Here is a 22,431-nt window from a genome sequence, read left to right on the forward strand (position 1 = left end):
AGTAGGCATTTGCAGAAAAGGACTGTGATCATGCCCTGCTGATATAAACACAACTAAACAATGCATTGTGAACTAAAGAAACTTAAAGGTCAACGTCTACCACTGTTCCTGACAGTGAATTTGATGGTGTCATTTCTAGAACAAATGACTACTCAACATGAATAGGCTTTACAGAACCAAATATTAAAGAAAGAGCAGCCTTTTTTTTTAATGACATTTTTCTTGGAACTTCAAACTAAATCCCATAACTGAATCTTGGCTTTTGCACCTCAATTGCTTGAACAAAACAAGGAGTAAGTATTGCAGGAAAAAATACCCAAAAAAAGTGAATTTTTTCTTTAGTCATTATCAGCTATTTTGGAAATACACATTCAACAATCACTCTGGGTTTTGTTAGTTCATGATGCCAGATCTTGCCAGCTTTTCTTATGCAGAGCAATATCACAAGCAGTATTATGATCTTTCTCTCTGTGGAAAACAATTCTTCCTTTACAGTAAACCTGCTTCCTTGAAAAATCTTTTAAAAAGATACAGGATTTCTCTCTGATATAGTAGGATCACTTAAGACTGGAAGAGTTAGAGGAAGTCTTACCAGAACAGTAGTAACTTCTTCCTGATGAGCAATGGAAACCTTGCAGAGCTCAGATGGATATTGATGCCCAAGATTAGACTAAGTGAGAAAAATGGAAGCTCAGAAACAGCATCAGAACATTTCTTCATCCAGATAGCACATCATTTCCAGAATAAAAGAGGCAAATAGGGAAGAAATAGGGCAAAGCTTGCCACTGCTACTGTGTATGACAGATGTATGATTGTGTATGACCCGTATGCTCCAGTCAACTACCAATGTCAAAATGTGGTAACTGGCCATTGCAGACAAAGAAGTAGGATAGCTCCATCCAGGAACTCCTGAGAGAGGTATGCCTACAACCATTCCTCCAGAAGCTTAAAACCTAGTTTTAAGAGCATAGCAGCAGTGATCCCTTGTGGCAGAAGAGTCTCTGTGTTTTAGTCTCCTAATCATCTTGAGAGTCAAGAATCTGTTGGAGTTATTGCTACTCAAGACAAAGAAAATCCTGCTTCATCTCTTTCACAAGTTCAAAAGACCTGTCAAAATTACTCAAAAAAAATTTTCACCGAACTTTCCCAAATCTCAAAATAGGGTTGGGATTTGCTAAAATTTGTGTGGTGCTGCATTCAAAACATCCTACACTGTTCCTAATAGTTTAAATTCCCCACCCATTTGATGAAATTCTGTGACCAAATTCCTTTTACTTAGTTTAGAAGCTTCAGATAAGTGCCTTTAGTTAAGTGGAAGTTCTCTGAACAGACAGTGAAGAGAGACAGACACCACTGGCCAGTAAATCACACCTCAAGTGGGCCAACTCCCCCTCTGAAGGTTTTATCTGTCTCCTTGGAATATACATGAATTATAAAGTAACTATATTCCAAATTTTGTCACCTCAGGTTCCTAAAATTAAGGAAATAAATCTGTGCCTTCCTGTGGACCTAGTTATTACTGGTATAAAGGTACCTTCCCATTCGGGACTCAGCTATATTTGGATATGCACTTTTACACTGGTATGATTGTCTTTACCCTAGGGGAGTTGTACTACTTAAGCTACACCGATATAGTCAAAGAAGCACAATTTTCTGGTGCAGACATATCCAGTCTGCTCATTATAGAGAGTTTATGGTTCATTTTCTAATGGTTCATAAATTGGGACAATATTCCCTAATGAAATTGGGGGGCAAGGGGGCTAGAGATTAGGATAGGCAGGCAAGTGGTAAATATAGAGGCAATAAGTATCAAGATCCTGTAATTTTTGAAGTTCTGTTCTGTCAGAATTCCTCAGAGCGTATACTTATATCCTGTCTCATCTGATGCCTCACCTGATGCCTCACCTACTGGCCTTTCATTACGTCAGCCTTTATTCCTTGAAAGATAAACTTGTGGAATGAGCCCACCAATTACCGTACCAATAAGCAATCTGACCCCAAGCCAGCTGCCAGTCTGTCCATTTCAAGTATGGACGGCTGGAGTTTGTGTTCTCCATACCTCAATAGGCAGAAGGCTGCCTTGTGTGAGGCTGGGTGTAAATAAGAGACCTCTCAATTAACTACATTCAGTTCAGCCACTGGCTTGCTGTGTGACTCCTTGTGCCTCAGCTTTGCCATCTGTGAAGTAGGGCTGACAGTAATACTTTTCTCATGGGGATAGTGAGGAGGGAAAATGCTTAACAGAGGTATAATTCTTCGGGAAAGTCAGGTAGAAAAGTGAGAAACTACAACCGTTATCCTTAGCAACTTACCTGCACTCAGAATCACCTACAGTTAACTATAAAAATGCAGCTCTTTAAAAATGTGCCAGTAATGCTCTGATGCCAGAACTGATTCCCAAACCCTTAGAAAAGAATGTAATTGCTAAACTATCACATATGTTAAACAGCAGTAGCCAACGGGCCTGCCCTAAGGAGGGGAAAGGAACAAGGAAACAAAATGAAGAATAGCTTTCTGCCCCAGAGCACTATCTAAACTGGGAATACATCATCCTGCTTGCGGATTGCTTCAATAATCTGAGCCAAACAAAGGTAAAGGGGAACTCCGAAGTTGTGATTTCAAGAAATGAGTATATGGCGACGGTATCAGCTTAGGAAATTCCCTGTCCTCGCATACTCTTGCTTTTTCCTGCCCCATAGGATGGCACATCTGAGGCTCTGCTGCAAAATACATCAGCTAACTAATCCAGCTGTAAAAACATTTTTTTAAGCCACGGGACAATTTCCCAGCCCAGCTTACAGCACAGACATCAATATGGAGAACGAATGGGGAGGAATACATTAAACCAGCATTGCTGCCTCACAGGTTTGTCTTACGAAAGCACTCTGACAACACAGTGAATGTATGTGTGTACATGTACACCCCCAAACAATTCAGGCAAGTGCACATTTATGTCTTTTGGCAATCCATCTCCACATACAGATGCTAATGCAGCCTCTCTCATGCATATGCTTCAGGGCAATCTTACACTGGTGTGGCAAGGATTTTACCGCTTTTATGATGTAAGGAGAGAGCCAAAACACACCCTCAAACCATGACCTTTTCTGTAATAGTTTTTCTGAATGAGATAGCTGCTACTGAGATAGTATCTAAAGAATCCAGTCCTTGAATAGCTGCTTCTCTCTGCTTTAGTGCTTTTGCCCTGTTTGCCAGCGCTTAATTTAGTTTTCCAGATTTCACTACAAACAACTTGTATAAGCTGTTGCACAATCTGAATGTAATGCCATTACAGTGGGTTTCTCACCAGGAATCAGACCACAGGAAGGTGGAAAGGAGGACAGAAAACTATGTATCAATAGCACTTCTTCATGAGTGAAAAGAAATTTCCTTGTGAAAAGACAAAAAGTAAGAAATCTTCAGAATAAAGGAAAAAGAGCAAGTGAAGGGCGAAAAAAAGGAAGAAAAATCAAACATCCCTGTTACTAAGACACACAATAAAATCTATTTACTACTCAAATAATCTTTGCTCAAGCCAACTGGTTATGACACTCTCAGATATGTCTGCTGCAAAACAGTAAAAGGTAGAGGGGAATTGATGTCCCGTTCCAGTTCTTTCTGTTCCACCTCTAGCCTCTGAGTTCTGCTGAATGTGACATTTTTCCCTGGCACCTAATACACAGAACTCTGCTGCTAATTTTATGCACAGAGTTCTCATGCTGGGTAATTTGAGGCCAGAGACTCCTCCAACAGCCTGCCAGACAGAGTACACACCCTTCAACACTGCTTCTGCTGCAGAGAAATGGGGGAAGGGAGAAGGAAATGTGCCAAACAAGAAACAAGAAACAAGCTTCCAAACTTGTCCAAGATGTTTGGTTGATTTTTGGCTCTCAAATCTACCAGGGATCTATTTCCAGCTCTCCCTGTCCTGTTTGTCAACAGACCAGTCCAGTGGATTTGCCAGCAATTACAAAGACTCAGTCAACTTAAGGCGCTCACTTCTCCCATTTTTTTTTCCCATATTAGATTCTATGTGGCTGCTCTAATACTAAATCAAGCTGTTGGTCATAAGGCCCCTTTAATATTACCCTGAGACAGAATAAGAAGTGATTTCTGCAAGATTATAATCAAGGATTTAAAAGAGAAACTGGTGTCTCTTTTTCCCCACTTCGGTTAACATCCCTGCATCTCACAGAGATAGTCTGCACTGTAATACAGTCCACAAAAATGAGAATGTACGAGTAACCTTCAAAACCTGGCCTGATCGTACTCAAAAGAGGATTGAACTGGATGTATCCCCATTAACTGGCTAGAAAAGCCTTTGTGCCAGACACGCCTCTTTGCTTCCAACTAACTGGACCAATTTTTGCTGAAGACTTTTAGTGGAATCATCACTTTCCACAGTAGAGAAAGTATTGAATTAGACTCATTTCGATACTACTTATTTCTACCCTGGTGCTGATAATGCCAGAAGGAGAACACCCCATACCACTGTCTTCTCCCAACTCTGACTTTTCTTTATCTTGACTGTATCAACCAATAGACAGTGAGGGAACTACAGGTTAAAAAGAAAAAAACTTTGATAATAGAATTATATCAATACCTTTTCCTACTGTGAACACTTTATGCCAGAACAAAATAAACTGCACTGCCTGAAGACTTCTTTGGATGGTACAGCATCCTCCTCACTAATGCTTCTTCTCTTATAACTATGTTGACCAGCAGAATTAAGTAGACCTGGTCCTAAAAATAACGGATCTCAGGCCTTGCTATACAGCAAGTGCTATTATAGCCCACAGACCTATCTGAGACTAAATAAAATCTTGCTTGAGAATTTGAAAAGAGCTGGGACTTTTACTGCTGTTCAGCTGCAAAAGAACGTCATGAGCTTTGACATCCAGAGAACTTTCTTTGCAGTTCCTCTCATCATGAAATATGTGCCTATGTAGAGGGAACAAGGGAGGAAAGACTGGGAAGAGGAACATAGTCCTTTATTCCGTATCTGGGGTGTGGGATAAACAGAAGATTAGCATAAAAGTCAGAGAAGTTCATATACTGATCTGATACAGCCATCAACATGCTCAACTGGAGAGAAAGAAGAGAATGAGAGGAAAAATAGGGACAATGCACAGTTGACAAAAAGAGGAACATAAAAGGAAAAAATAGGGATGTGTGGAAACAATCAAATGTAAAGAAGGATTGGGAAGAATCCATCCCTCCTCTAAAGACATGCATTGCATTTCCAAACTTGACCCACATGTGTCTGGCTATCTAATTTACGAGAGACGTGAAGCTGACCAGCCAGCAGGTTGGCCATAAATTATATCTATTAGATAAGCCAAGATGATTTACATCACGAGAGAGGATAAGAATCTTGCCCTTGCCCTCCTGGGCACTGCCTGGGATATACTCTGTTGGCACCTAAAAATCTGCAGGTGTCCTGAGTTGGCAATATTCCTTGCCAAGACGTCTCCATTATAAAAGCTAATAGATCAGAGCCTTTTTTCCACTGCCTGATTGCATGGCTGCCTAGCACAACTTTCAGATCCACGATACTTGCAATTTCGCTGACCAAGCTTTGCTCAAATCCTTGCTTTTTCCTCTTCTTTCATATATCTTTGTTGTTTATCTCCTTTGTTTCTCTCTCTATATGCACTTTTTTTTTTTTTTGCATTAGCAAAACAGTAGCCAGTAGGTCAAGAGAAATTGTTTTTCTTCTCTACTAAATGCTTATAAGACTGTATCTGGAATACTATCACTAGTTTTTGAGCCCCCAAAACAAGAGAAATATTGACAACCTGGATAGAGTTCAACAGAGGACAAAAAAGGCTGAAGCATATGATATACGAGGAAAGGCTGAAGTAAATGGGTTTGTTTAGCTTAGAGAAGACTGGGAGGGAGATCTAATTGCAAATCCAACTAAACAAAGTGGGATTAAAGGGGAGACATAGCTAGACTCTTCTCCTAGGTGCACAATGAAAGGACAGGAGACAAGAATCACAAGTTGCAACAAGGGAAAAATCTCATTGGACATAAGGAAAAACAATTCAACATGACACTGGAACAAGGGCCCAGAAAAGCTATGGGATCTCCATCCAGGGAGCTTTGCAAAATTTGACTAGACAAAATTGATCTTTCTTTTATATTAGCCCAGCTTTGAGCAAGGCATTGCATAGATGACATCCAGTGGCCCCTTCTAATCTTATTTATTCTATGTTCAGATACCAGATGCTATCTTCAGCTAACCAAAGTCTCCATCGGAGTTACTGGTCACCTTGTCCAAGACAATCTGCTTGACCTGAATTAAAATCTCACATGCATTTGGCAACTGTGAACATTTCAGACAGTCTATGGTACAGTGCTATAAAATTAAATTCCATGTATAAAAAGAAAAAAAAGGAATGGGAGGAAACACAAGTTCTCCTAAAAACAAGACTTCTAAAAACATTACCTTTAATAACTTCATAGCAACATATATTGATGGACATTCTCGGATTGCATTGCCAGTAAGATGCAATCAACTGACCTTTGTGCCTTGCTTATACTACCTACCTCATGCGTCTGCAAATTCTTTTCTCTTTGAACACCAACTTTTCCCTCCTCACCATTTTCCTCTTGTGGCACTCATCCCTCTCCAAGCCCATCAACCTACTTTCCTCTCCATGTCACCTTTTTTTGTCTTTTTTTGATCCCTATCTAACCTTTTATTCTTCTAGTCCTAAATCTCTGATCCTGAGTTGGAAAAGAATTCTTCAAGGCACCTCCCCTAAAGAGCAGCTAATTATTTGGCTTTGGGCCTGCTCCTACTTTGTCAGCTCTCTCTTGTCAACAGGTCTATCAAGTATGTGAGGAAGCTTTGAAATGACCAAGAAACCCATAAACTGATCCAGTAATCCCAGGGCAAGCCTGGTCTGCATTAATGATTCTTGTAAAATAAACAAGTGAGTTTGATGCCTAAAGTACCTTAGAGCAGCCTTCCTCAAATGTTGCCTGACACATCAAGTATTCAGTGCTTGAAATGGGGGCAGAAGGGGAATATGGCTACCATGAAAATGAATAGAGAGACTAAACTTAGGCACCACACAAGCACTAGGCCTGCACTAATTTTATTAGCAATAAATATAGTTCTTCAGGTTTTCTTTTGCCTTAGTAGCTTGGCTCCCATTACCCTCAGTCTCTTTTTTCTTGTTAGTGCCGTGGCCTTTAGACACCAAGAATCTTACTGTAAGAAATAAAATGGTTATAGAAACTTAGCATGCCTGGCTATATGTCTGACACAGTGAAAAAAAGGATGAAGAAAAATTTACACAACTTGAAATTGGACTTTTAAGACCATTAACTAGCGAGCAATCAGAAAGGCTGCAGAGAACAGGCTGGTTCAGAGAACAAGAATCATAGAAGATAACACTTTCACCACATAACTACGAAAGTCCAATTGGTGTTTCAGAGATATAATTTGAAAATTCAGTGTAATTTTGCTCTCAGTTACAGAAAAGTCACTGTTCACATATGTTTGAATGCCAGACGTAATGCTTACCAGTCCACCTATGTCATGGTGTAACTATACAAAGAGTTTATGAACCTCAGAAATTTTTATACTAGAAAAATTGTTAGTTTCTCTCACTCTTGAATCCATATTTTGGTTCATCAGAGAAGACCTATATTCCTACTCTGAATATTTTCTTTCCAATAGTGCTTTATTCCATATGTTGCAGAAAAAAAAATATGAATACAAAACACGCTTGCTTTGGCAAGACAGTTCACATTTTTACTCCTACTGATGATTGTCTTGTACTTTCAAAGTCTACCAGATTTAGCTAGGCTACCAGCAGATACTCTACTTTTACATATAATCCTTCTTCAAATCTCAATAAACTCTTTGCTGAAATAATAGCCATCCAGCTGCTAAACTCACAAGATAATTAAACATTCTGTGAAAGGACATTTCTTTTTAAGCAGATTTAAATTTTATCAAATAATTACTCCATCTTAATTTGAATAATAATTATTCAAGTACTTTTTTCTTTTTAACCTTTTCTCACCTAACTCTTTCTTGGGCCCTTGGGCAATAGAAAAACTAAAAATGTGTGGGATAGCAGAAGAAGTCAAGAAAAAAAAAAGGCATGAAATAGTTACTGGATTCTCATTTAGGCTCCAAATCTAGCTTCAGAGGGACTATTCATAGTTTAAAAGTTAAGCATAAAGCAGAAGGCTGTGCAAGATCACAGTGTCTTTGTTTCTCACTATGAGACATATAAGTACAATACTTACGAAATGCCCTATTTACAGTTGGATCTACAAAATTTCATGCAGTATAAAAACAAGTGAGACAGAAGCATCTAGGGAAAAATCTAATACGTCTATTCTCCAAATAAATATCTGACTGAGTTTTCTTGTGTTGATTTGATTTGAGTCTCCATTTTTGATTGCACATATGAAGTACTGGTCAACATGTCTACTTTACTACCCACAGACTGTTAAGCAGATGCGGTAGCCATGATGAAGAATTCACATTTGAATTAATGCTGCCACAGAAGTGCAAAGACTTCATCTAAACATGACAGTCCATAAAAAAGATATAATGGGAAAAGACGTTAACAATAGCTATTTTTTATGGGCTAGCAAACAACCTAGAACTACAGGAGAAGGGTGTTTGCTATATGCTATTGATTCCAATCAGGATATCCTTTCCTTCACTTTGTAAAGGGAACAACCCTCTTAAATACTTACACATTTGGTTTTCTTTCTCCAAGTGTCTATATCTACAAAAATCCCTTCTCACCCGAAAACAACCTATTTATTTCTCTAAACTATGACTATATGGTGTGCTACCATTCTAAAGGAGACTTTAGCAGATGTTTTTGCTTTGCTGTCTCATCTTCAGGCTCCTTTTTAGGAGTTATTAGTCTTTAAGGTTCCCTAATCCCCCAACTAAATTTATCAGCAGTTGATTGCAGCCAAGGGTTAAGCTAAATTAAACTTTGAAATCCCTGTACAGTGTATCAGATGCACTTCTGGTAGGGGAGGTGGAGCAGAAAGCTCCAAATGTTCCCCTTACCGAGAGGTAGGAGAACTATGCTTTTCTCTAAAGGTTTCTCAAAGCTTCCACACATTTCTCTAGATCACCACAATTTCCCTGATTTTATAAGAGCAAGAACTCAACTATTGACACAACTTGTCATTTGACTCCATATCAGGCGTGTGCATGCGTACATGTGCATGCACACCCAAGTACATAGTTTCCTCTACTAGTGTGTATATTATATACGGAGGAGGTATGTGTACACACACACTTAGGTTATGGCTGCATGCACACTTGAGACATCTGTTCCAGCTGACACACATATGGTGAAAAGGTATTTATCTACACACACACACATATATATCTCACATACACACACAGTGTGTGTGTGTGTACGTATGTATCTGTTCCCCAGTCTTTGTCCTCACACAATCAATCATTCCCTTGTTTGCTTCTCTCACTCATAAGTAATTACCAGAACAGATATCCCTCCTGCTCTCACTCCTGCTCTTAGTGGGTAGTAAAATACACAGTGTCTTAAATAATTTGCATGTCAACATCAATAGTTGGTTAGTTTTGATGACAATATATGATAATCCCTTATTATTCCAGAACTGTGAACTTCTATGTTACTTCTACGTCACAACTATGTATCCTTACAGATACACACACACACAAAAAAAAAAACACCCCACACAAAACAAGATATGAAAAGGGGCAGTCCAGTATGTGCTCTTTCTTAAAAAGAAAAAAGCACATAGAAAAAATATGGATGCTTAAGAGGAAATGGCATAAGATAGAGATTTTTTACCTGTGGGACAGTAATTCCAATCTAAATGATCAGTAGTTTTCAGAAGTCACTGATATCTAACAAGAGATCAGTACCCACATAGGTTGATGGTGTCAATCAAACTCCTAACAGATTGGCCTTCTCTCTACAAAGTAATTATTCAGTGCTACTAAGTGATCCCTATCTCTTTGCAATTTCTGTAAAAAGCTCTAGAAGAGGGGTCTGGTGAAATCTCCATTAAAAACACCAGGAAGAGTCACAATGATAGCTGTGGAAGATGGCTCAGACAACTGAGTTGAGACTACAGCTCTCTGGATGTAAAAGCAATTCTTGCAAACCAGGTTACAGTAAACTGGTGAAATAAAAACAAACTTCCTCTCCAAAGACTTCATAGCATTTACTCTGAGGACACATCAAAGATTTGTTTCCAAAATCATTTGTCTATCATTTTCACCAGCTTTTTTTTCAGGAGAGAAAGCGTGTGTGAGAAGTGTGATTTCTGCTGTCTGTATCCCCATGGCTACTAGAAACAGCTAGAAAGGGAATTGGGCGCATCACAGCACACAAAATGTCAGGTTAACAAATTCCAACACAACAGCTCAGAGAAACAGACGCTTGCTTTCTCCCACCTTCATCCTCCCATATCACACTAGAAGAAAAGGAAAAAAAAAGTCAACAACAGAAAACTAGCCAAAGCCATGTAAGGGTATCAAATATGTCCTTCAGAAATGTAAACCTCTCTAAAAATAGGATGAAAGGCTAAGCAAGTCACTTGTTTTTACTCGTAGCAGTAATAAAGGGTCCTTGTAAGAGATTCACACAAGTTCTGTACTATTACAGTAGCATCTGTCTCCTCATTGCTGGAGAGAAACAGTGAAGAGGATTTAGACCGTGTGTAACCCGAGAGAGAAATCATCTGTCATTCCCTCACAGGGCATTAGCGAACTTTCCCTCTCCTGGGAGAAGGAAGAACCACTCTCCTTCCCCTGCCTTTTGTGATTACAGCTTTAAGCTTTATTATAATAAACATGCTTATGAATAATATTAATAATTAGAAAAAATCTAGCTCTATTAAGAAAGGGTAAGAGAAGCCCAACTGAAAAGAGACAACATTCTGTGCAATACACAGGGTGAACCTGGTAGCAAAGAAGAGGTCAAATAACAAACAGATCCTCTCTGTGAAAGGGATGATCCTTTTGCTCCACCCAAGTAAAACTGCTATCACAAGCTATAGTTCTCACAATCAAGATCTAGAGCAACAAAAAAAGAAAAGGATGGTCCATTTTGGAAGATATTATCCCAGGACAGGATGCAACATGCAATTTCTTGTGCCACTGTATTTTGTGGTCTCATGCAAACTGTTGATTTGTTGGTGTTTCAGTTGTCTGCCCTTTAACAAGAGAAAGTGTTGTTGAAAAAATGAATCCCAAGACAGTCAGACAATAGTAATGGAAGACATGGAGGTACACTACCTCAGAGATCAACGAGGTTTTTAGTATGCCCTGCTACTTGGTTTTTCTTCCCCAAATTAGAGGGTAGAAATGTCAACAGAAGTGCAGAAAAATAACAGAGATGATACACTTCAAAGAGGCAAAATGCTGCCAATCAGCACATCACTTGTATCTTGTGAGTCTCTGCTTCATCCAAAAGCAAGATATTAATGATCAATTTACTGAAATATCTCATTCTTCTTCAAGACAGCAGCTTCTGTGTCCCGCTCAGATCAAAACTCAAAGGGTCTGGGAGCTACCGCCTCTTACAAATAACTGTCAAAATACTACAGCATGAGCTAAAAGTGCTGTTGCATATAATTCAGATCTGTACCACATGCTACGTTGATGCTCCACTGCTAGATTACAACCTTATTTTACCTACATGAGGAATATTCACAAAGGTTTGAAAGAGGAGTGCAAAAAGGCCCTACAATAAGGTGATTTATGTAAGAGATCACCACCATGAACATTTTTAGAAAGGAGAAACAATACAAACATCCAAGAAAAAAAAGTATGCCCATAATGAGCATCAATTCAGATGTGCAGAATATAAAAAACATAATGTAAGTTTCTATAAAATGGGTTAGTCCAATAAAACTATTTCTTTTTTTGCAAATAATGTTTTAGATCATGGGAATAAACTTTTTCACATTGCCTAGGAAAAAAAAAGAAATCCGCATGTATAAGATTATGAACAAGGTGATAAGATGATTATCAGAAGGAATATCTAAAAGAGAATTGTAAGGAGAAGTTGTGGTACACTGGTAATGGCAGGGAAAATATACTTCCCTTAGGAATATGCCAGTGAGTCTTTCTTTAATAAAATCCTCTCCAAAAGACAGAGGATAAGGATGTTACAAAAGATAAACTCAAATTTTCAGTTTACCGAGGGAATCCCAGATGCAGCAGAAGTAAATGCTGCTGGACAAACTAACACTTGAATGTCTGTCCATTCTCTCAGGAAGTTTAGCATAGGTAACAAGAGTAGAGATTTCCTTCCTGCAGTCCTCCCTTTAGGCAACCTGAAGAGATAAAGGAGGGAAAGTACAGGAGAATTCAGTGTTTGGGTCTGATTCAGGCCATGAATTACATGGAGATATTCTTTTAGTGCCAATAAGTTTGTTTTGTTTGTATCTGTTTATTAACAACTGAACTGGGGCTGTTCCACTCATTTCATCAGGGTGACTGAAACAGTACTACAGAATAATGACTTTTATTTACTGATGTTCTCCTTGGCTGGATTCAAATCATGACCTAAACCTGAGAAGATATCTCATTTACCAATCGTGCAAGTAGAAGAATTGTTTTCTAATGAAATAATGACAATAAATAAACAGCTCACACAACCCTGCTCCTTTTCTGCTGCTAGTTATAGACTTTCTTAGCCAGCAATTTCCCCTTGGGAGGTTGGCAGGAAAAGCCCCAACTTGCCATTTGAGCATCACTGCTATAAAATTCTCCCCACTCGCTGTTTACCCAGAAAGATATGACTCCTTTACAAACCTCTGACTTTTAAACCCATCTCACTGTGCACTAACAGCTCTGAAACAAATTATAAGAGCATAAGAAAAACCACCAGATTCATTAAAGAATAACTATCAAAATCTGGGTTACCACAGGATTCCAACTGCTAAAACTGAAGTCAAATTTCCCCAAAAGCTGTTTACCCTGATCTAAATGCTTTGACTGCTCTCCTGTCAGCAGCCTAGTATAAATGGGAATAAGTAATGAAGCCGTCTTTCTGCTGTGCTAGTTTTTCTGGAATATAACCCCTGTGGTAATAATTACATGGGCTTATCCATCCCAGTGTGAACAACACCAGAGTGTCAATTATGACAAATGTCTGATACCCACAAGTGTCCGTTGTAAAGAAAACCAACTGTTTCCATTCTCTTAACCTTGGGGTCAGGGTTTCCCACTGGGACTAACAGCTTTTTTTCCTGCTGTACGTATCCATTTGAGAGTTGCTAGGAGGTGTTATGATACACAGATCTACTCTTTCAGCACTAGCTTTTTTCTTGTTTGGTAATCTGAGCCTAACTCTCACCAGGAGTTTACACAGAAACTCCTATCACTGTTTCTCATTTGTATTATCTCCTTTGGGTGATACTGTTCAAGACATTTCACTTTCTTTTCCACACCATTTGCAATACAAGCTGGAGAGTTCCCAAAGCCCACTGGTAGTGTGGACTATTAGTGACCTACTTCTAGCCTCTGGGGTATCTCTTGTAGTCATTTGCTATTTCCAGCTTTTGAGCCAATTATCAAAGGAGTCGTATTGAAAAATGGAACCACTAAGCTTTGATCCTAGGAACACAGACTTTTCTCAGGCAAACCAAAGAATAGTCCATTGCATGGACTATGAAGAAGTAATGGAACCTAAAAAGCCTGAATCCATCTGGCAGAAGGAAATGATAATTAGTATACACAAAACAAATGACATTTTCAGTCACAGGATAGTAGTGTAAAATATATATATACCTGAACAAATATGCTCATATACAGCCTAAAGAGGGCATATATGAACTCGAGAGCAGCATATAAGCAAAGAGTCACAGTCACATGGGCTGAAGTTTCCTGTTTTATATTAGCAAAGAAAAAGATTTTTTTCTATGGGTACTGAGAGTCATTCTTTTAACTGATTTATTTTTCATATACATTCTGTCCACCTGAGCCTTCCACTTTTCACACGTGTGTGATATTATAAAATACACTGAGGAAAATAAGTTAAGAACCACCATACCAGATCAAAATAAGTTTCCTCTAGTCCTCTTACCCAGTATCCTGTCCCCAACAGCGGACATAGACAAAAGCCTTTGGAGGAATGTAAGCACAAGGCAATCACATTATGACACTTTCCCCTAATCCTATCCCAAATCCCAACTACTTTAGCTCAGGAACTTCACAAGCTGATGTGGCCTGTATGAGTTTGGTAACCTTCGATGGATCTCTCTTCCATGAATTTGCCCATTCTCTTCTCCAACACATAAAAGCTCTCAACATCACAGCATCCTTGGCAGACTAATTTAATAGATGCTACATTCTTTACTATGTAAATGTATCTTTCGAAAAAGCTACAAGTTGTACTCACCAACATGAAAGGTTTAGGGTACTTTTGCCAGGAGAGGTTTGTCCTAAAATTCTGGACAACTTCTAATGTGGGTATTGACATTTCGTCTTCCTAATAATTCCCAGTTGTGTTATAGTAATTAAACCTCATATTTACTCCTACTTCTCCAAAAGAATTCTGGTATAGGGTTTCTGGAATCCTGAATCACAGTATTGTATGGTTTATGGTTATACAGAGCACCTAAGGCATGTCATTTCAGCTAAGAAGGATAGCAATATGATATTTCTTCCTTTTTTTAGAACTAAGATGAAAGAGGGCAATATCCCTAGGACCTTATGAGAAGGGGCAAGTTTGATAGCAGGAGCAGGAGGAAGAAACATACACTTGTGTCATAACTTACAGGGAAAACACCAAAGAAAATACTGCCATTGTAAAGATTCCTATCCTGCCTCTAAACATAGGTGAAACCAGCACTGAGCTTTGCCTTAGAGGAAAATGAAGGAATTCCTATATAATGAATGTTGGCTATAAAATGCTTCAAAATGGTTTTAACCAAAATATGCTGCAGGTGTACAAAATATTCTTCAAAAGATTTTAAATTTTTCTGTGAATTCTTTCCAAATCTAAATGCAATGTGGATGGGTATATATGCAATGTGGATTGTATACACGTCTCGGACTGCAGCAAATTCAACCTGATTTATCATTCTTGTCTTATATAACGGGTTGGAGACTATAACATACTTTAGAATACGCTACAAGCTCAGACAGCCAAGTAACTCCATATTATGCTGGCCACCACAATACCAAGAAGATGCCAACAAAACCAGAGGAATACCAAAAACAAGTAAGAAAAAATGATTACAGGCCCAGAGAGGCTGATTCATGAGCAAATATGTAAAATAAATAATTCTGTATAGCTTGGCTAACCCAAGGGCTGAAGGATCTTATAACTGTTTGTAAAATCAAATGAAAGGTATAAGCACCAAGAAGACAGTGAAAAAGAAGGCTGATCCAGAGACCTATATGAGATATTGATGAGATAAAAATATGTAAGAGAAATGTTAACTGGCAACCAAGAAACTTTTCTTACCAATGAAACCTCTAAATTTTAGAATATGCTTTCAAATAAAGGAAGTCATATGACTTCTTTAACAAATAAGTAGGAAAAGAAATGCAGGGCGAGTGAAAGATGGCTGACTGATGGTATCCCTGAAGACTGAAGTTGCTTGTCACAAGACACGTACTAGACATGGGAGATAGCAGCAGGACAAGCTTCCTTTTTAAAGTGCTATGCTAGCACTATGATGATAACATCAAAAATTTCCAGTACATTGGCTGAGACGGACCTGGAGCACCTTATTATTCAGATTACAGTTATTTATGTGTGGTGGGAAAGAGAAAAAGAAATGATAATAGATAAGCATCCCTATCAACTCTGCAGTGTATATGTATCCTAAAGGGGAAGCCCAGTCCTAATCTTTTCCTGAATGAACCTAATAGATATGACAGTAAATATGTAACCACATTACTGAAACTGATGAGTGCAGTAACACAAACTTCCTCCCTAAATTCTATCATTTCACACAGGTGAACTCTCAGTGATCCTGTTGCCACAACTCCCCATGTCTTCCAGCTTCAGGCAGATTTGTACAAATAAGCCAAAAGTGTCAGATTTTGATTGTATTCTTCTTACTACAAAAAGATCCCAACAACAAAACCCCTTTTAATTAATTAAATACTTGACATATAACAAAGACCTCACTATATGCCCGAGGTCATAAATCTGCTTCTCTCTTTGTAAATAAGACTTAGTAGGAACTAACTAAAAGGATAAGAAAGGATTTCCACTAATCAGGATTGCTTTCACTTGGCTGAATTACACAGAGGAATCACAATGACTAGCCCTGCACTTGCTCTCCTTTCACCAGTGGAAAAATGCACTCATTCCAATGGAGCAGATAGAAATGGAAGTCACACTCTAGTAGACAAAAAGACGGTCCTACAATCCTTGTCCTCTCTAAGCTGCCAAAAGAAGGTAAGAGAGAAAAGTTGTTCTGTCAGCTATCAAATGGAAATAGAGCATCCAGCTAACAACCACAAGATACTGGTATCTCTAAATCAGAATCTAATCTTGGTACTACATCAAGGGTATATAATATGTGAAAGTGTAATGCAAACCCCACATCACTGAATTTAGCAAACAGCTTACTATGAATCATACTGCTCCAAAGGCAACACACCAAGTCGGTTGAAACATTTGAACCCACAAGAGTCAGCTACTTGACATTGCAATTAAATACAAAGTCTCGCCTGCTCTGAGCTAGGGCACAGGCACAGTGTTTGTGAGAAATAAAGGAGGCTACCTGAAAGGTAATATTACTTCCCCTACTACTGCACCACACTGAAAATTCAAAAACCACTACAGGAAGTGTAATAAAAATAAATTAAGAGAGAGAACATTAAACTGATTGAATTAACCTTTGTCATGTTTGATTCAATAAAGCTTTCTCTTTACAAATTATCTAAACCTGCTGGAGAATTTCCAACTTATCACAGAACTTGGCATCAAAATGACACTGGCAGTAGAGAAATATTTTAAAATATTCTTATCCCATACATACCTTAATTATCTTTCCTCCCTTCTAGGATCAACTAACCAAGCTAGAAAAATCAAATCTCGCTTTTGCAGCACCTGCCTTTCCCAAAAGATAATTTCAGTTGTATCACAACAGCCTTGGTTGCTTTTTAACCTAAGAACTGTTGGGTTTGAGTCCTGAAACAGGAAAGATTTTTTTTTTCACTCACAAGTATACTCCAGATAAATGTGATTCATAGTCCTTCATAAAATGTTTCCCCTTGCCAGAAAAACATTAAATATCAGGAAAAGTGTCCCCAGCTGGATTACAGAATGGCAAATAGGTCTCAATGGCATTTTTATTGTTGGTGTTATTGCTTGACAGAGTAAAAATAGAGGTGTCTTCAAAGGTGTCTTTCCCTGGAATGAGCAACTCAGCATAAATAGAATTTATATGCTGAAAAGGTTACAGTCAATGTATTATGACTGTATATACAGTATCTCTTCATTTACAATGCTCCACTTCTCCTAAGAAAGCTCAGGTTGTAAATTTTTTAGACTTCTACAGCACCTTGCCCAGTGGGGCCCAAAATGAAGATTTTGGATCCCCCTGTAAGTAGAGCAACCAGAATTACACAACTGAGTTTGCTGTTGCCTGCAGGAAAAATTATTTCTGCCTTCCTTCAAGGCCAAGAGGTAAAGCTGAATGTTGTGGGAGGCACTTTAGGGCCGTTCTGTCTTGTTTCGAGTAGTATCTGTCGGGACTAGAGAGAGAAAAGGTCAAACTCCTGAGCATAAGTCTTCGCTTTCAATCACTCTGATGAGAAGGTTGCATCTTCCTATTCCCTTCCTTCTGAGCAGAGTCCCACCTCTGAACTGAATTCATCGTGACAGATCTCCCCGACGCCACCTGCTCCCTCTGATGGAAGATGAAGTGCCTGTTTGCCCCCGGATAGCTGTTTCATACCGCCTGCCTCTACCCTTAACAATAAAGTTTCAAGCGGACCGTCAGTTTGCCGAGGTAATAGGTTTGCACAGCCAGGGGAAGGTGAGTGCCAAGGATTATTAATAGTGTTCCTTGATTAGTTAAGGGAAAGATAAATGTGACACCGCCAGCAAAATCCCTGAATATCTGATACCCGTGAGGAGTGGGTATCACCTGCCAAAAATAGAAAGAGCACGAGAGATTATATAAGTGGGGTTCCTACCCCGCGTTCCACCTCTCTTTGACCACCTCCGTTTCTAACACCCTTTTCAAGCGTGCTTAGGAGAGATCCAAAAGGTAAGTAGCAAGAAAATGTTCCAACTTCCACAGCAAACGTGGATCCGCCCGCTCCCGGCAGGAACCCAGGACCTTCGCCCGAAGGGAAGCAGATAAGGATATCTTCCATCACTCCGACCCTATCCGCCCTCCCACAAACAAAAGCCCAGAGACAAAGAGGTGCAAATCTTCCAAACACTTGGGAATGGCTTCCCGCAGATAAGACTGAAAACGAGAAGAAAGGGACATTAAAAGGAGGAAATAGGTGAACGCACTGAGGGGGAATGAGGAGAAAAGGAGGGGAGAAAGTGAGAAAATGGAAATAACAGGGCAGGGGAGGGGAGAAAGTGAACGAGAACGCGAGCGAGGACTCTCTGAACAGAATTAACCGAAATGCTCAGTCGTGAACCAAAGGCAAAAAAACACTCCAAAACACGTCGCAGAAATGAAATCTCTCTTTAAGCAGAGACGATCGTAAGCGATGGGATGAAGTTACTCTCCCTGGTGTCGTCGTTAGGAAGATAAAGGAAATGTGTCACCCTTTTTGCAAAGAACTCCCGGCTTTCTGCTTCACCTTTTGGCGTGGGGGCTTCTTGCCGTTCATTAAATTCTCCCTGAATTGTTTGCTTTTGACAAGGGCGGGTTGATTTCTACTTAATTTACTTGATCGTTTACTTAGTAAGAATATCATCATTCTGGCGCTGGTGGAAGGGGGAGTTGATCTATACGAAAGCATAGATGCAGACAACTGTGCAGACGGTGCAGACAACTTGGAAATCCACGGTGTGGATTTTGCAAATAGTTCGGGCAGGAAAATTGGCAAAATCTCAGAAATAAAGAAAAACGCGTCATTCATCTCGCAGGGATGATGAGGAAAAGGTGAAGGGTCGAGTGTGAAACTGCCAATTCGTGAAACGCCTTTTATATTAGAATAACATAACAGTTTTGACTAAAGCTTGGTGGTTAAAAAGCTTCTAGAAGTTTGCTAGCTGTCATTAAAACGGATGCACTGCTGAGATTAGAGACGGGCCTCAGCCACCCCTCCATGTGAGATCCCCAACTGTCTGCTTGATAAATCTGTATGTCGCTGCTTCCACTTCTCTGGCCGTGGACGGTACGGCCTCCCGACTTCTCCACGGGGGACGGGAAGCTGGGGGAAATGTTATTTACGCTGTACAGACGGCTCCACCTGATCTGAAGCCTCATTTTTCTGGCACCTCTCACTTTTCACCTTCACAGCATGATTAGGCCGTGGCGGCCTGACGGATCCGATGACGAGGGAAAGCGGGGCGGTTCGCGCATCCTTAGGGATGCGGAGGGAGTTGCCGGGCTCCCGTCCCCAGGGCACGGGCACGGAACGCGCCTCAGATGCCGGGTAGCTGCGCGCCTCCGGCCGTTTCGCTTGGCATGAGGCTGGTTAACCTGATCGGCGTCTGCCAGCGCAGCAGGCGCAGCAGGCAGCGCTGCGCATCGCCTCCGCCAGCTACCGACTTGAGTTACTTGCGAGGGCAGCCTCCAAGCGCGCCCTGCTGTGTCAGCAGAGCGGGGCTGACACCGAAACACGAGTCATCTGCAACGAGAGCATCTTCACCGGCGGATGGTCGGGAGCGATCCTGTTTGTAGGGACCTGAAAGGAGGCTCTGTGGCTCCAAGAACGAGGAAACCTCAGCAACGGGTTTGCAAAAGGTTCGTAAGAAAGAAAAGAAACCGTGGAGAACGAGGCCCAGCTCCTTTCCAGACCGCACCGATGCTGGACTGAGCGAAGCAGGGAAGCGGGCGGCGACGTCCTGCCAGGCCGGAGGCGTCCGCGCTGGCGACACGAAGGGGCTCCTCTCTCTTCCGCCAGTTACGGACGCCAATTACAGAAGATCATGCACATCGATTTCTCTTGTAAATGGCTGTAGCTTGATGGGTCTACATTTAACCTAAGCGTAAAACAGACTAATGACTGGGTTTTAACCTGTGCTACACAAGGCTTTTTCAACTCTGTTCTCCAGGCTGAACTCCGCTAAAGCGAGAGACCCGAATAGGCGAGAGACCCGAGTACTGTCTTCGCTGCACCCTTTCACCTCCCGGCTCCCAAACAACGGGGGCAGCTGAGCGAGAGCCACCCCCGCGGGAAGGTGCGCGGAGCCCTTCTGCGGGGCTGCAGTCTATCTCGGGGCAGCATCCCCGCGCACAGCTCCTCTGTACATCAGGGAAAGGTGCGTTCAGCCTAGGGAGAGGGACTCGGCTCCCCCATCCGTCTCCGTGTTTGTCCTTGGAGAAAACTAAGCCTCTCTTGTACCTCAGGAAATACACGGAAACGGGGGAAAAAGTTCCAATGAGAGAAAAACGACAGTCCCTCCCACATGAAAGAGTCGCTGTTTAAAAAAGAAAAGGAAAAAAAAAAAGGGGGACCCCAATGCCACCTCCTCCTCCGTCCTTCTGCGCTCAGTGGCGTGCTAATGACTCACCCGTTACAGCCCAACTTGGGCCGCGGAGGAAAGGGTGGGGGCTCGTACTTCTAAAAGCGCCGAGGGATTACTGGCAGAGCCACCCGAGTTTTTGCAGCAGCCGCCCCGTTTTTAAGGCCGCTCTCTCGCGGTCCCGTTCAGGACGAGGGTGCAATGGCGTCCGCGGGATCGGGCTGTGCCCGCCGACCGCAGCGCGGGGGTCTCGCCGCCACCGCTCTGCCCTCCCCCGTCCTTCCTGGCGCGGAGGTGCCAATACTCCTGCAGAGATCTGCCCTACTACCGGGCCCTACCCTTGGCTGTCTCAACCTAATGGCTCCCGCCCAAACTCTGAGAACGCGTTGGACTACTTGCCATATGGGCAGTTTCTCGGAGGAAAAAAAAAAAAAAAACCAACACACCTAGAAAACACATTACAATTCCTAAATCTTTTTCTGACGATGTCGAGAAGTGCCCGGTCCCGCCTGAGAAGCCCACCACTGCACAGGAGCTCCGCACGAGCATGTTGTCACCTCGCATCTCGTTTCACCATATCATATCGCGGAAGATTCCGCAGCATATTGTGCATTACAAACGGGATCTGTAGGATTCGCAGGGATGTGATAATTCATTCAGCGAGGATGATGCTTAATATGGACTGGCCCCAAAGAAACGAGGTCTAAAAGGAATATGCGTGTGAAGGGGAGGGGAGAAGGGGGAGATGTTTAAAGTGTTCGAACGATAAGGCAAATGTTCAAAAGCTACATTACGTTTGCTTCCCGACCTCAGGAGCAGCTTGAAGCTTGGCATATGCTGCTGCTTCCTACTCATCACCGAATATAAGTGGTAGAGCTCGTCCTGACTTACTAAAGGAAAAGGCTCTGCTCTGCACCACTAGCTCTTCCACCGCACCCGGGAACTTGACCTTGGCACAACTCTTTCTCCAGCCGGTATCGCGACAGACTCTGGCACTGCTCCAGTAAGGCTTAGGCTCCAGCCTCCCAGGGAGCGACCCTCACTCACGTCCTCTCCCACCCCGGTCCCCGCAAAGGCATCCCCGTCCCCTCTCTTTAGCCGAACCCTCGCGTCTGTGAACGACTTGGTGCTCTGCAAACTGGAGAGCGACAGCCCGTGGCACTCATCCACGCAGAGCTGTATAGCTGGCAGGGCTCCAGCCTTTCCCGGTGTGCCATCCCCACACAGCACTGCAGCTTTGGTCATATGAGCAGAAATGATGAGAAAAGCACTTTTTAATCTTTTCGCACTTGCTTCCCTGTTCAAACAGTTGCAGGATGGCTATGACTGACGTGCTCAGCGCTGAGGATATCAAGAAGGCTGTGGGAGCCTTTTCAGGTGAGTGCTTTTTTTTTTTTCTCCCCTCCTCTTTTCCCCCCTTTTGTCTCTTCAGCTTAGGATAGCAGCACATTTATTTAAGCTCGGAGAAGACTAGAGAATCCGGCTAGACAAAATATCAAATGAGGATGTGTTTTCAGAAGTGCAGTGAAAGCCTGACAGGTTTATCAAGTGCAGGGCTGCATCCTCAGCAAAGTTGCCCTGCACATTACAGAGATGAAATACTTGTTTTAAAGGAAGGCAAGCAGTAACTGCGGACAGACTTTGCTTCTACCGAGAGGATACTTTCAAAGAGAACAAAACCCTCGGCGAAGCAGGGTGGATTATATCTTGTGGGATAGGGAAGTCAGCCGTGGATGTCGGCAGCTTCCCACTCACCCCCGAAATTCAGGTTCAGGTATTGCAGAACCGCTTTTTCTCATTTCAAGGAGATAAG

General features: G+C 41.4%; 1 protein-coding gene across 3 annotated transcripts in view; it reads left to right on the forward strand.

The window, feature by feature from the left end:
* Positions 1 to 18,168: 18,168 nt before the first annotated feature.
* The window catches only part of PVALB (parvalbumin), a 12,189-nt gene continuing 7,926 nt past the window's right edge, over positions 18,169 to 22,431 (forward strand). The window contains exons 1-2 of one of the 3 annotated variants that reach the window (XM_009580977.1): positions 18,169 to 18,231; positions 21,928 to 21,995. In XM_009580977.1, the coding sequence (XP_009579272.1) occupies positions 21,935 to 21,995 (61 nt within the window). In that variant the 5' untranslated portion in view covers positions 18,169 to 18,231; positions 21,928 to 21,934. Of the gene's footprint in view, positions 18,232 to 21,550; positions 21,827 to 21,927; positions 21,996 to 22,431 lie in introns of those variants that run through there. The other 2 variants (XM_009580980.1, XM_009580978.1) reach the window with 2 other exon arrangements.

The sequence above is a fragment of the Fulmarus glacialis genome, unplaced genomic scaffold (genome assembly GCF_000690835.1).
Source record: "Fulmarus glacialis isolate BGI_N327 unplaced genomic scaffold, ASM69083v1 scaffold3877, whole genome shotgun sequence".
Lineage (NCBI taxonomy): Eukaryota > Metazoa > Chordata > Aves > Procellariiformes > Procellariidae > Fulmarus > Fulmarus glacialis.